We start from the raw sequence: 16339 nt of genomic DNA on the forward strand, positions 1-16339 counted from the left end.
CAATCCAGCAAAAGGGAAAGTCACCAGTTTATCTCCCAGCACACCTGCTGCCTCACTGGCTTTAACGGGATTACCCATGCTTTTATCTCACAGCACACACTTCAGCATTACTCTGCCACAGATCACAGTGCCTTGGGGAATCATCTGCTACCTGCACAGCAACTTAGAAATGATCTGGTAATTTTTAAATAACAAATAACACATCTTATTTATGAACTTTTTATTTCTATTTCAGCTAGAAAATGGATATTTTAAAATTTTCAATATTTTAGAAATATTAACAAATAAATTCTTCTCTAAATAACATAAAGATAAATTTAGTCTACAATGTATTACAAGTTTTTTAATTTCCCTCTTGAAATTGAAGCATTTGGCTAGGGTTCAATATTTGATAAAAACTCCAATTGAAAAATGGGCAGTTTCAAGGAAAGAAACATTTTTCCATCTCACTAATGATGTCTTTTGCTACTTTTCTTTTTTTTTAGAGCTTTTTTTCCCTGTCTTTGCTTAAGTTCAGTCTTCTAACAGAATCTGGCTTTTTTTTTTTTTCTGCAAATTAAGGCAAAATTTTGAACATACCAGAATCCTTGCTTGGTTCTGTTTTCACATTAACAGGAGGACAACTATAAAATTAAACAAATAAAACAGAATGACATTATTAAAAACAAACCTAGGATTTGTGGTAAGTTCTTAAAGCTTTATAGCTTGTTAAAATCAATCTCTCAGAATTTTTTCTAACAAGAATAAAAAACTTAAAAACCCTGCACATTGCCTTATCTGATTTTTCACAAGTGAATTGCCAGCAATCTCCTATTCCTACATTTTTTGAGGCAGACACAATATTCAGATCATGTTTAGCATTTAAGGAGAGGCAAATGCAGAAATACAGAAAATTGATCCCTGTTTTCACATTAATAATTTTTTTATATATTACAGATATAATATCTTCATTTACTATTTAAAAAAAAAATCACTTTTTTCAAATTGAGGAGGGGGAAGGAAGCAACATTACATCTGTTCTCCCTCACTGCTGTACCACAAAATATGGCAACCTTATCGTGTGAATTAAGAACACCCATTGGGCTAATTAAACTGAGGAGAAACTTTGCCATTTGTTTAACTTGTAACAGTTTCCTCACAAATAATGATCAAAAGAAAGAGAAGATTGAGCTTCATGCTTTTTATAATGCCAAGCAAGCAAAAGCTATTCAAAGGTCAGCTGGGCAGAAAAAGCACATTAAGACAAAGATAGCAACATGGAAATAGATAGCTGATTTTAAAAAAATCTACATTATTTTAAATTCACCTTTCACGTGGGGGTGTAACTGAATGTGAAGGATCTGTCATATCAGCTTCTGAAAGTTAAAAGACAGTATTTGAATTTCCTGTACTCCATTTACTTGAAACACAAATTGAAAATATAACATTGATTTCACAAAGCAAAAGCCTGTTTGCATTTTACAAGCATATCTCCACACTTTCCTTATTCACAGATAATGAAAGATCCCATTAAACTGTACTGAGACACAAACAGCTTTAGAATGTCACTTAGCACACTGAAAACCTACCTCATATTTTTGATAGAACTATGTTATTACCAAAATTTCTGTAATATTCCATCTCTAGTCCTCAACCTGAGCATAGGCAACACATCTCTAATTTTATTAATCAAGCATCAACTTCTGGCTCTTTCACTTACAAAATTAAACTTTTCTTTTTTGACTACATTCCTACAGAGATTGCTTCATCATTTTCATAAAACAAATCCCCACACTTATGCATTTAGCAAGTAAAACATCATGATACTATAAAAGGAAGAGGAGAGGGGATTTCTCCTAAGCTAGAAGTGAATGTTTCCAGAGTTTTACAAAACTCACTCTAGCTCGGAGGTTTTCATATATAGAGGCTGTCATAGGAACTATAACACCTAGCTACTTCAGAAGATTAAGTTACTTTTTAAAGTTAAATATAACTGCCAAAATCAGCTGGGTAGTGGAACACAAGCACTAGAGAGTCTTGGCATCTTCTAAAAACTGAAAGCAGTCCTTCCTATGTTCACTTCTCCTTCTTCTTGGATACTATACAATTCACATTAAATTGAAATTCAGTATAAGGATGAAGAATGAAACAGAATGAACTTGAGCAAGATAAAGTATGAAACAGAATGAATTTTATCTCTAATGAGTTGCTCCTGGCAAATGCATAAAGGAAAGGCTTATATATAGGAAAGGTTTACTTATAAGTAAGGCAACTCACAGTCTAGAAATTTCTGCACAGTTTGCCACTTTATTTACATGACCAAATGCTCTACATATATTGCTACCTAAACTCAAATTTCAATCTTTTTTCTGTTTAGTCTGAATAAGCATTAACTTACCTATGTGTTTCTTTAGTTCTAGAAAAGGCCTGTGCGGGAATATGGGAAGAAAAACTCTGTTTTAGCAAAGACACTAAATTACTTGGCAGTGTACATTACAGAGAGAATTCCTGTGCAAGAGAAACAATCTGCAGTGTATTTAATTAAAAATTAAAATTAATTTTACTTAAGTACAAAATCAAATTGGACAGATCAGCACAATAAAGAGAGTAAATAACCTGTTGATACTAAATGTGATCCCTGATTTATTTTCCAAAATCCATTTCAGGGTGGAAACATCATAACTTGATGGATGTTTAAATGTGACTCCTTCAGGCAGGCCCTGCACTATCACAACAGACTGGTTCCTCTGAATCTCTTCGAATGGCACAGGTACCGACGCTGACTTTCCTAAAGCTTTACCTAGAAAAAAGAGAGGAGGTTATTTTGATGTTGAGACTGCTGAAGTTAGCAAAAGGATGAGTCCCTCATAAAACTTTGTAACTTTGGATAGTACCGGAGCAAAAGCAAAGTGTGGATGGGAATCTTCTCAAAAAACCAAATACTGCTGGCACTAATATGCAATGTGCAACAATCTCAAATCACACCCTACAAAACACACCAAGAAGAACAACTATATGTGTATTTTTTAGAAACAGCTACTAAAAGCTTCTAAAAATAGCACTGTACTTGGGAGGCTAAGATCACACCATTTTTTTCCTCCCAAATGGAATAAAAATTTTAAAATCTAGAACAGCTCTTCAGAAGAATTTAAAGCACCCACCATAGCAAGAGCAGAAAAACTCCTCCACAGACTTTCTAAGAGCCTCCAGCTCCTCAGCATCCACTGCCTTTCTGTTTACAGGTGGTGTAGTCTTTGTTTTCTGCAGTTCTGGAGGCCTGTCCTCTTCTGTAACACCTGGCAGTTATTTATAAAAACATGACAAACATAAAATAGTAAGTTATTAGAAGTGCCTAGCCCCACTTTAGACTAGATATTCTCAAGCAGGAATCCTGCCAGGAAATTGCAAGACTTTACTTGTATTAGAAGCAAATGCACACATCTATGCACATAAGCAATGAGCAAACTAAAGTTTACACCAGAATTATTATATCCTCCCTACAATCTCTGCAAACGTCACCCCTGAAGAACATGAATGACAAATTAAGAGACACATCCAAGGAGGCTTTTTTCTGGCACGAAGAGGTTGAAAACACCATTAATCTCACGGGAGGATAATACAGTCAAAATAAAATGCTAAACTGCCGAGAAAAGAAGGACCAACAGAGTCACCAAGGAGAAGGTAAAATGCCAGTGTGAAGGGTCCCATAGCTCTCTAGTGCTGTGCATGTCATCTTACACAGCAGTTCTATTATATCCTGGTTTATTTATTCTGTATGTGCTTTGCAGAACATTTTACAGAAGGGAAATGACTTTTGCCATGACAGCTCATCTCTTTCAAAGGACATTTTAAGTACACACCTCCTACTGCTGAATAAGAGGAGCTACAAACAAGACATCATCACGTAAACAGAGAAGATTTCAGCCCTACATCTTGTTCTAGTCTCTAAGCAAAAGTCACTGCAAAAGGAGTGAGGAAGTAAGAACACTTCCAGTATTAAAAAGCAAACAGAAGAGATGGTTTTGGGTGGCAACCTTCCTTTCTCATAATTCAATTCTTGCTAAGATCTACTGAGAATCATCCAGCAAAACCAGAGGCAAACAAGAGATATGCTTGCCTACCTTGAAGGAAAGGCAAGGGAGATCTGTGTTCCTTTGTGCAAGAGCATGATCAGTGCTGAAGCTGTGTCATGACTTCACCACGAGCCAGCACAGCAGTAAGCCTGAAACACTGCGATGTGCATCACCAGGACTGCTGGCATCAGAATTCTACACTGACACAAGAAAACAAACATCAGTTGGAACAACTGATTACAAATGGGCTGTGAAATGAGCTGAAGCAGCAATGCTTTTAGTAAAATCACAATTATCTTAAAAACTCATATCTTCATTTCAAGGAGAATCTCATCCTTCCTCTGCAGATCATACGTCTGCTTCATGCCCTGAAAACTCACCTCCATGTGACATTTAGCTTGCCAGCTCTTCAGGCCTGAAACTTTTGCATTCTCTGCAGTATGACAGGGCCTATCAGAACATGAAAAATAGTGCAAAACTGGGATATTGTTATATACCTGTAATACAGGTGCTTAATCAATGACAGCATTTAAGATTTGCCTGTGGACTTGGGATAAGACATCAGTTTCCATTTACAGCTACATCTAATGTAGTTTTTTGAGTGGATGTTTATCCCATGTAAGAAAATGATTCATTGAAAATGCCTTTACTGCCAGCAGCTTCAGAAAGTGTTCCCACACTTTCTAAATATAACAAACAAACCAAAATAAGGATGACAACACTGCCCTCTTCATATGAAAATGAAAAGCAGACAGAAAGGTAGAGACATTTCTTTCTTAACTAGAAGACAAACCCTTATAGGTTTTTTATTACATGATTTTTATGCATTTTCCTAAGATCACATTATGCATCTGCCTCCCTAATCCCTCCTATAACAGTTGGCCAATTTTAATCAAGACTCACAAACAAGATTAAGTTTCAAACGCAGCAAGATTTGTAACAGCCCTGTACAACTGATCAAACCTAGCAGGCATTCACTCCTCCTGGCACTACCCTTGTCTGGACACACGAACCCTTGGAGGTTCCACAACTTCACAGGCTCTTCCAAAGCCCTCGCCACAATTACTGGAACCCCAAGCAGGAGTCAGGCTGCATTTGGGAGGGGATGTCTAGGACATATGCAACAAGATCTGGTGCAGAATAGGGATGAGGGGGCTGTATTTATGGCTCATGAAGGGTGAGGAATGGTTATATGGCAAAAGAATAGCATCTTGCACAGTTGTGAGCATCCGGTGGAATTAGCTTCACTACTCTTCTGGATTCAGCAGGACTACAACTCCCAACAACCCTCATTTTCCAATGAGAGTCAATATATGCTTAAGTGTCTCTTATTTTCTTTGACTGTGCAGTGTTTTGGTTCTTCAGAATATCCTTCCCTCCAGGTCTGACAGTCCAGCATACCACTTAGCTGGAAAAGAAATCTCTCAGCTGTCCCCACTCCAAGCAACAAATCCAGCACTGTACTCATCTCACCAAAGAACAAGAAACAAAGAAATCAAGCTTTAGCAGAAAAACAATTTAACTGGAACTTCCTCAAAAAAAGACCTGAAGATGAGATGCTCAATGGAGAACAGCTGGTACAATTTGTTATCTGAAGGTGATAGAGCTCAGGACTCCTCTAGCAAAAGAGCTACCAGTCCCACAGCAGTTAAGGCACCTTAGAACATCAGAAGGTTTATAATCAGGTGGCTTTCAATCACTCAGGGAGAGAAAAACAAGAAGTAATTTTAAGAATATGAATGTGACCCCTGTGCAGGCACCCTGAGAGGCAACTTAAGAGCAACAGCAATCTTGTGACACCACTCATATACACGTATTTCATTATTTGTGCTTAAGGAAAATTACTGCAATGAAAGAGGGAAAGTAAATGGATGCACAGCTAAAAGCATTTTGCTTTGGTTATAATGTCATTCACTCAATTAATCTGTGGGCTTTTTAAGGCCATCCAGCTTTACAGTTCATGAAACCGGAAAATATCCTCAAATTAAAGTAATTTTATAATTATCAAAGAATCACTTGAACCACACAAGAAGCAAATCACCTGAAGCAGAATTTGGGAGGCACGAAATTTCAAAAATACTATCTACAGTAACCTTCTGTTTGTTCTTAACTCTGAGGAAACAAGATGTGTGGTTTCCAGGGAAATGGGACTGAACTTTCCCCATAGCTTTTTAAACCAGCTGTTAACTTCATACCCCTTAGCTGACTAGGCAGAGACAGAACATTAAAGGTTTGTGGTGATCAAGCCAAGCAACCTAGCTGTACAAGTTACTCAGAAGGATTCAGTGGGACAGAAGCCTAGCTGCAGATCTTCAAGCAGGTCCACAGTATCCTAGTTTAAGGGAAGAAAAGACATTTTACTTGTCTGCAGATGGTGGAACACATCCAAGAGGAAACAGTAATTCACATACCAAAAAAGCATACTGAGGAGCCAAAGCTGAGCAATCTTTCCCATAAAGCCTGCATTCCATTCATTCTTCCTGAGGAGCAGGAATGGCTGTGTTCTTACATTAAGAACACTCAAGATTCTGAGCATTCCTGAAACTACCAGAAGTTCTCACATCCTGTGGCTGGGTGGACATGGAGGTACAGGTAAGAAGAGTAGAAGACCCTGGCCCAAAGTCTCTAGCAGGACTGAAATCAAACTCGGGCCCATACCAGATGCATTGTTAAGATCAGTGTGGAAACCCAAGGCCATCAGAAGAAAAATGAAGGCTTCAAAATTAAAGGACCTATCCAGGATGAACCACCTACAGGTGCAAGATGGCCCCATCTCAGGCAAGTGAGCCTAAAGCCCTGGCACCACCAAAGGAAAAAACAGCATGACTGGGAGAGCTGCCAGAAGTTGAGAACTAGCAGGATTAAATTTCCCTGCAACCTACATCTCAATGGTGTAGCAGCCAATACCAGTGGAAATGCTAGCAGAGGCAACTGGGATTTTTGGAGAAGAACTGTCTCCTTGGCAGATGGGATGGTACACATGGTGCTAGGTAAATATCTTTCAAAGTCCAGAGCAGGTGACCAAAAAGATGCTTCTGAGTCAGGAAGCTCTTCTGGAAGTTCCCTTCTGACAGGCAAATACAACCTGGGGGAAATACAGCTTCCTCTGGGTTTTGGGGTTACTTTGGCTGTCTTATAAATGATCTCCAGCTCACATTCAAATGAAAATGAATTCCACAGAGGCCAAGGGAAACTTCAAGATGACAAAGAGGAACATTGAAGAGCACAGCATTCGTCAGGATACCCAAGGAGTAAGTCCCCTGTTCAGGATAGCTAACCCACAACTCCAGAGCAATCCAGAGACAACAATCCGGAGGCACTTTATCTTGCCTAGGCCATGTAAGAGGAACTGAGGACCACACAATACACTTTAGCAGGAGACAGCAACTAAAACTAAGAGGTAAGGTTAGAGAAAGATGTATATGATCTTGATTGCTCACAGTGCAGAAGTATCTACACTTGTCCATATGCTCAGTATGAGCAGGTGCTCAAAGAGCATGCTCTTTCTATATTTTACACAGGCCTGGGATGTCTGACAGTGCAGGTTACCCAAGTCACATGCTCTGGATACAAAAACATGCAGTTCTACATTGATTGAAACAGTCTATTTCACCATGACATAGGGCTCACAGCCGTCTTCATTAAGCAGATTTCAGAAGAATACATTATCTGATTCAGTTTTACATAATTAATGCCTGTTGACTGGTTTTTCAACACTTACTACACAACCATATTAAAATTTTAAAAAGCATTGTTATTATTAATTCCTAACATATTTTCTTAAGGTAAGAAGGTAAATGAGCTATAAGCAGGGCTCCTCCTTGCTATGCAGCAAGGTGTTAGGGAACCCATGTGGGTCAAAGTTACCATGAATGAAAGCCACAGGAAACCAAACTCCAGTGTTGCTTTCACTGAATCAGTATAATTTTTTCATTCTATACTGCTAAAAAGTGTACATGCTACTTCCTTCTGAAACCTCATAAATACATTTAATCAGTTTAGCCCACTAAATTATACTCATTAATTAAAAAAAAGCAGAGGGTTTTAAGCCTGAGCCCTACAAATTCTGCAACGCTTCTTACACTACTCAACTTATACAAAGGAGCTGTGAAAAATGTGGAAATAAAGACTGAAGATATGTGCTGGCTTGCACAGAGTCAGACATAACCAGAGATGTGCTTAGTAACTAGACTTCTGTTTCCATATTTGAAGAAATATGAAGATACCCAAAAGTGGAAAGATAATTCTCAATATTGTCAGCACCATGCATTCTAGAGACTGACATCACAGAGGACTTTTTAAAGGTTTAACTCTAACAGCAATGTAAGAATCTCTTAGAAGCTTTTATCAGTCCTAAAGTAACAAGAAGGACTCAACTCTCACTTGTTAAATATACAAAGAACTGTGTCCTTCCTGGATTCTTACAAAACACCTATTAAAATCTCAACTACCACTGCCTATTGCTCGCTTTCATACTGAACTGAATAAACAATGTACGAGGGGAAAGGAAGTGTTGACTCTACAGCTCTTTAGAGCAGAAGATATTACACTACAAACTTCATAAAGACTTCAAAGCTGTCAAAGGCTGTGATGGAATCAGCATCACCAGGAATATGTCATGCTATTATTCCTAAAAATTGTTGTTCTGAAGTATTGTTTTCTGGAATTATTAACATCGTTCTCCGGGACAAAAAAAAAACCTACTTCTAGCATCAAGACTCCCCTGAAGCATGGGAGATGTGCACTAAGTGAAACCATGAAAGCAATGATTGACATTAGTTGACCTTGTTCACACAGATCTACATCATAATGTTCTGCAAGAATCATAATGGAAACACTGTTTTCAAAGTTAATATTCTTTCATCTTATCAGCCTGACAATACAAAAATACAGCCCAAGAATGAATATCTTGTAACTGGAATAAAGCAAAAGGTGAGGATTATCAAAACTGATGTAGGACTTAAACACAGGCATGCATCTATAGAAATCACATCCCATATAGCAAAATACAAGCATGGATGAGAAGCCAGTGCTTCCCACAGAACAAATCTGAAACAGAGATCTAGCCAGGAGATCAAATAGCAAATCCCCATAATTTCAGGTTTCCTACTAATAGATGTGTCCAGTACACAAAGTCCCTGGTCTATCAGGGGCCATGATACCATTGTACTGGCAATAAAACACAGTACCTAAGATGTCAGGTAAGTCCTTTAAGCAACAAAAACAAAACAAAAAAGCAATCAGGTGAAAAACTGAACTCCCTCCCCAGTACTCAGATAGCAGTTCTCACAAACAACAGTATATGAAGATTGTCCCTGTAATAAATAAAAAAGAAAAAGAAAAATAAATTGATTAATCTTACACTTGATTCCTCAATCAGGTTACAATTCTACATTTTAACATCAGTCACCCAACATTGTGGTGACTTTCCTTGGAGTAAATATGTGCACAGAAAGTCACTGTCCATGACAGTAAGACAAGAAAAATCCAGAGCCCTACTGTCTTAGGCAGCACATGTGTATTCTATTGCCATCTGTTAGAGGTGGGGCAGTTATCTTCTGTAATTGGGCCACCTGTTAAAACCAGGTAGGGCAGTTTTCTTCATCTCTCCCACAACCAATCCTCCCTCCAGGAGATCTCTGCTGTCCATGGCCAGTGAGTGTCCCTGCATGGCTGAGAAAATTCCATCATCCATGGGGAGAGGCTGTGCCCAGGGGAGGAGCCAAGCATTCCTACCTGGATACAATCTGACCTTGGCACACCACAGCAGCCTTTGCCCACTGCATTCCCAGAGGAGCAGCTTTCTTCCCCACTGCATTCCCAGAGGAAGCCCAGGCCCATCCCCACTAGCCCTGGAGCTTCAGAGGAAAACTCCAGCCTTGTGCAGGATCCCTGCTCCAGCAGAAGCACAGCTGGCACTGCAGGAGGGCTGAGCCACCATGGGATGGGACTGCTGCCACCACCCTGACACACAGGCTGCCAGGGCCTGCTCTCACTCTGGCAGTAGTGTTTGGGTTTTTTTTGTACAATTGCATTTGTATTTTAAATTTTCCTAGTAAAGAACTGTTATTCCTATTCCCATATCTTTGCCTGAGAGCCCCTTAACTTCAAAATTATAATAATTCAGAGGGAGAGGGATTACATTTTCCATTTTAAGGGAGGCTCCTGCCTTCCTTAGCAGACACCTGTCTTTTTCAAACCAAGACACCTACCACAAACAACTGACCTTGAGACAGAGCCTCCAAGATGATTTTATGTAGCAGCAAAAGCATTTTCAGGAGTAAGTCTTTCTGTTACAGACTAAACACAGTTGCTTTCCAAGCAGTATTTAACTTGACAGTTTTTTAAACTCCTCCTCAGACTGATTCTTGTCATACCCTACCTTTGACCTCCATCTTCTCTCTTTCTCTAGGCAAATAATTTTGTTATTTATGAGACAGTGTCTACCACCAACACTTTCCTAAATGAGTGCATCAATGCTCCCCTAAATCGTCACTGAATCTTTGAAACCTATCCCTAAAAATACTGTCCTGTAAGAATGAATCAAGTTTTATTAACACAAAAGTTCCACTGTTTTACTGTAAAAATGAAACTAAACAAAAAACACAACCTAGATGTACTTAAAGCAGTACAAAAGTAATGCAGATGTAATTTTAAGTCATTATTATATAGATGTGTATTTCTGTCTACTAAATAAAAGTAATATAAAATAGCTACATGAAAAAATACTGTCCTGTCAAAACTGTGCATCTGCTTTAATAAGGCATGAAGTGATCTCAAGAACCAGGACCACCTGAGTTGACAGAAGTACTTCTCTACCTGTTCAGTACTCTCCTCAATCTTCCTGAGTGGAAAAAAAGTTTGGAGGAGGGGATACAAAGAAAAATTAACACACACTAGGAAATGCAGGATGTATTAGACGGGTGGACTGTCTAATACTTCTTATTGTACTAGTTTTCACATTATCTAAGAAAAAATGAACATTTTCAGCCATTGTAGAAATAACACTACAAACAAGACCGCTGCTACTGCTCATTTTACAGCTTGATTGGCATTGGTCAATATAATTATTGCACGCAGCCACGATATACAGAATTTTGCTCCCAAAATTATTAATATTATGCAATATACATTATGCAGCTTGTGACATACAAAAATAAAACATTGAAACTTACAGTATTCAATAAAATCCGTCTTAAAATCTTCCCTAGAGTTGACAAAGGCTTTTCCTCTCTCAGTTCCAACAACAAAAACATTTCTTGCATATACACCAATACAGGCAATTTCTGCCTTGGACTTGGAAAGTTCTTTACACTATAAAAAGAAAAAGAAAAAGCTTTTATTATCATAGTTAAGATACAGTTAGTAAATATGTATGTGATATTATGTAAAACAATTCCTATACTGCTGTCAGCATCCACTCTTCAGAAGGTACAGAGAGCAACATAACATCCGTCAGTAGTAAAGCACAATTTACACATGTGGAATGCTTTTATCAGAGATCTTAAAAGCACTGTAGAGTCATTAGCAAAATTAAGGCCTTGTATAGACTCAGAGATTGCATTGTTTTTAATTAAAATTATTTATGACATTAATTCATGTTAAATTACCACTTCCATGTTAATTATACTGAGTGTCTTACTCCAACTTTCAACAAAGCATACAGAAGTTTTGTATATTCACAGCACACTTCTCACACACCATCTTCTGTTCAGAAAGGTGTGGCTGCAAGCAGGATGGCTCCCTGTAGTCTGCCCTGTCCTGAATGCCCCATGAATGGAAGGATTGCACCATCCCTGCAAACACCTACATATGTTCTGCCAGGAGAAATTTCTGGCAAGAATTAAGGTAGGAAGCCTATGGAGAAAACAAGGATCCCAAGAAAACTATTGAGATGACCAAGTAGTGATCACAGAAGGTCAGTCTCTCCTAGGAACTAAATCAGAGTTTGCTACAACCTATAAAAACACTAACAGTTGCAGCATGGGAGGAAAAAGTGACACAAAGACTTTAAGAACCAATGGGATTAAAGACTTGCAATACACTGTCTTATAACTATTCCACTTGAAGTTTCATTGCTAAAAAGAAAATGTTTTTTCTTGCTTATCATTTAAAAACTCCAATTTTAAATAAACAAATCTTGGACAGCGCCTCAATTTCAAAGAAATGGGACAGGTATTTCCACTCACAGCCCCAACCAACCATAAACCTCGCCAAACAATTTAATAACTTCTAAAAACAGATGATATGCCAACAAAAAGAAATATTTTCTGAACAAGTTTTGTTGAGTTGGTACAGCAGCTGAAGATAAGGCATTAGCCTCAAAACCATTTATTCAATCTACATTACATATGACAAAGACCAGAACACACTCTTGCCTTTCAACCACGCTGTACCTGAGCAATCAACAAACATTTCCCATTTATTTGACAAAATAATTTTTAAAACAACCACACCACAACAAGAAACAAGATTACTGACAGCAAGATTTATCACAAGCAAAGATAGAATTACAGCTGGTTGGACAACACGTATTACAGTACAAGTACAATAATCCACCTTCCCTGCTGCCCAGTGGGATGCAATATGCTGATGTAATCCTGCAAATACCAAAATAGATTTATGATGCAGAAACTTAACTTCTCTACTAACCATTGACTCAAGTCCTGACATGAGGAATGTAACCACCATTCTGCTTTCCAAGGATTCCTCATCATGGATGGATGTTGCTGGTGCAAGAATTTGAGCCATTTTTCTCCTGTAAAATGAAAGGAAAAAGGCTTTTCAGATACATACAACAGTGCAAAAAAATAAAAACCCCTCTTATGCAAGCAAAGAAAAAAATAAATTCAATATTCCATAGAACACAGCCCACTACACACAAGCAACCAAAAAATAGGCAAATTAACTGGAGAAAGTGCGTGCTCTTCTTTCATGCTTCCTGCTGTTTCATCCAAAGCTGGAGCTAAACATAAGACAACATGTTGTATCATGATCTGGCCACAAACTATCTGTGCCCAGAAAAATGCAATTTAATTGATTAGCTGAATTTACATTGATTTTTCTTTCTTAGCATGTCTAGATAAACACAGCAACAAACACTGGCATTAACAAACAAATGGCAATTTGTAATTATGACACAGGTATTAGAACAACCTTCCCTTATAACTATGATAGCCTAACTCAAAACAATCACCACCCTGCCCCAAAATCACAGCCTCAAAGACTACTGCATCAATAACCAGAATGTGATCTTCTTATTTGCCTATTTTTTCAGTTGTAGGATTAACTCAAAACTAAACAGTCACATACAGCAAACAAAAGACTCAGATTTAAAGACAAACAAAACCTTTTTAATTGTTCTGGGGCTCTCACAAAGCACCAGAGTAATCCAAGTACTAAGCACCCATTCACATTCCATCACCTTGGGGGAAAAAAAAATCATCTGGTCAGTTTACAGCTGGTATCCAAGTGTCCTGCGTCCTCATTGGACTACTGCTGCCAATGAGAGCATACATCAGGGCACTGACTGGGAAACCAATCATCCCATCACTCTTCAGCAGTAAGCAACACCCTCTGTTTGGTCACTTCATTCCCTCTGCAGCTGTCTCCCTTGTTCTTACTGTGATAAATGGATGTGATTCGTGCTGAATAAATTGTAATTGTATCAATATTTTGGGAAAATAATTGGAGAAGTAGTGTTATGAAGCAGAAAGATTTTTTTTTTAATACATGTGAGAAACAGGATACAAAAGTTGGATTCGGTTTTGGATTCAGTCTTGGGAATAGACGGAGTCCAGAAAACTCCCAAACCAAAATTGGAACCAACTGAAGTTAAGACAACTTCCAGAGCAAAAGCAACCTTGAATATGAATAAAGTTGAAACCATTCCAGACAAGGAGTCTGGAATACTGGCCTTACCTATGAAATAAATAAGGTTTAATTGGAACATAATGCTTACTTATATAACACCAAGCTCAATGTGCATGTGCCACCTGCAAGGTTATCCAGAGGACATGTGACGAAGACCTTTGGCCTTCCTCCAAGAAGAGCCGCGAAGGAACTAGAAGACCCCATAGCAACAATGGGAGTATGCTCTGTGTAGAATAGTGACGTAGATATCAGGAATGGAAAACAGGAAGAAATTTACAGAAAGATAATGATGAATCTGTATTAGCACACAGTATATAAGTCATGTTTGGAGTCCTTCGTCTTCTGTATGCGAGGCAGGGTGGGAAGCCCTCCCCATACTCTGGTTGGTTTCGCTTATGCATCCTAACCAGTACCAAATTTTTTTGTAACTACTCAATTGTATTGGATTGTATTGTTATTCTATACCTTCATTAAATTTGCTGCCAAATTTTAATTGAACATATAGGGACCTCATTCATAACATTATTATTACACTGAACCAAATGAACCAGAACACTGATTTCCATGGAATTAATTACATGTGTTCTTCCTTGCATTAAAGGAAGAACATTGGTCAATCCCATTACGAGGCTCTCTTCACCCAGAAAAAAAGTCCAGGGACCAGAAATAAAAGTCAAATAGACAAGCCATAGTTTCGGAATGTGCCAGAAAATTACAAATACACAATATTTTCAGAGGAACACAAGCTTCAATCAAACTTCTATGAAAAAGTTTCATGTCCTGATGGATAAGAAAAAAGATTATCAGTACTGGAACCTCAGTAGTTCTTAAGGTTCCCTATAGTAGGTTGCTTAGGAGACAAACTTTTATGCCATCTAATTTACATAAACAAATTACAAGTCTATTATTTTAGTTTAGATACTATTTCCTTTAAAACACTTTATTGGATTTTTTATCTTAAATGCAGAGTTTAAGTTAAACGAGCAGAAAAAATATGAGATGTATTTACAAAACTAGCCCAAAAGTTGTTCCTTATTGTGAGATAGTGTTGTGGTTTGACATGGAAGTGAATTTTTTCAGGAAGTTGGGTCAAACCAATCAGTGGTCAGGTTTGGATATTGGCACCTGAAGTGACCACTGAAGTTATAGACACGCCTCTGAGAACACAGGGCGTTAAAAGCAAGAACTCCCAAGAGCTCGCTCTCTTTGGTTCCGGTCAGGGTGCAGTGCAGATCTCCCCTGCCCAGCCATGGGGCTGGGTGGAGGAGGGGAAGGTGAGCTGAGGGGGCTGAAGGACTGGAGAGAAGCGGAAGGGTGGAGAGAAGCGGAAGGGTGGAGAGAAGCGGAGATGCCTTTGTCATTCCCCCCCCCCCCTCCAAGAGGGAAGAGACAGAGAGTCTGGGCCGGCGGAGGGGGGAGGTGCCCAGCCTTGGCCTTGGGAATCGGCTGCTGGGCAGAGATATCAGCCTTCCAGGGAGTCTGAACTTTTAACCCTTTCCTGGAAATGAAGGCTCTGTAAAATATTACTCCTCCTTGATTTGAAGTAGAAGAGAGACAGTCTGGGATCCGAGATGATGGAAGAGGAAATTTCTGAGTTGGAAGGAGATGATGGAGTGGCTTGTGGCTGGACTTTTCTTGTTAGCCATAGACTGAACCAAATTCTCCTGCAACAGAGGCTGCATTTAGGGGGATGTGGTGGGTGGGCCAAGAGACCTGTTTCAGTGACCACCAACAGAGGAATGGAGAGAACAGAGGAAAGCTGAAGAGGGTGTGGAGAGGCCCTCTGTCTTCGGGGAAGAAGAAGAGAAGAAGACCTTTGTTCTTGGACCCTCGGCCCCAGGGGAAAATGGGGGGGACTGTAGTCCCACAATAAGAAACTGAACTGTTATCTCTTTTGGTCCATGGCAAAGCATCCTTAAAGGAACCCTATGAGCAGTCTGTCCATGCACGGTGGTGAGAGCACTGTGACATGGAAAGGAGAGTGTCACCATGGCAGATCTTCTCCGGGCGGTTGCCATGTGTGACATGGAAACACAAGGGTGGCAATTGTGTTTCCTGGGGAGTCTGTGGCACAGGAGAGACTCCTGTCTCCCTTGAAAGATTGAGTATTTGATTATCTGAAGGGTGGCAACTTGATCAGGATCCTGGATGGTGTCTCACTGTTGAGTTTGTTTGGAAATTAGGTGGGAGGAGGAGGGGTGTTTTGGAAGGTCTTCATTCAGGATTCAGTGTTTGTAGTTTTTATAGTAGTAGTAGTTTAATAAAGTTCTTTTCTTTGTTATTAAGCTTGGGCCTGCTCTGCTCTGTTCCTGATCACATCTCACAGCAATTATTTAGAAAAGTGCATTTTCATGGGGGCGCTGGCATCGCACCAGTGTCAAACCATGACTGAAATACTTGTACGCTGACAACTC

At 39.0% G+C, this 16339-nt stretch overlaps 1 protein-coding gene across 2 annotated transcripts in view; it reads right to left on the reverse strand.

Moving 5' to 3' along the window:
• GTF2I (general transcription factor IIi) overlaps positions 1-12810 on the reverse strand; it is a 76365-nt gene extending 63555 nt beyond the window's left edge. For both annotated transcript variants that reach the window (XM_068210132.1, XM_068210130.1), the window contains exons 1-7: positions 12705-12810; positions 11228-11366; positions 3141-3275; positions 2596-2779; positions 2378-2406; positions 1307-1355; positions 580-623 (exon numbers count right to left, since the gene is read on the reverse strand). In XM_068210132.1, coding sequence (XP_068066233.1) covers positions 580-623; positions 1307-1355; positions 2378-2406; positions 2596-2779; positions 3141-3275; positions 11228-11366; positions 12705-12803 — 679 coding nt within the window. In that variant the 5' untranslated portion in view covers positions 12804-12810. The remainder of the gene's footprint in view (positions 1-579; positions 624-1306; positions 1356-2377; positions 2407-2595; positions 2780-3140; positions 3276-11227; positions 11367-12704) is intronic.
• Positions 12811-16339: the final 3529 nt, after the last annotated feature.

This window comes from Anomalospiza imberbis, chromosome 20, assembly GCF_031753505.1.
Source record: "Anomalospiza imberbis isolate Cuckoo-Finch-1a 21T00152 chromosome 20, ASM3175350v1, whole genome shotgun sequence".
NCBI lineage: Eukaryota > Metazoa > Chordata > Aves > Passeriformes > Viduidae > Anomalospiza > Anomalospiza imberbis.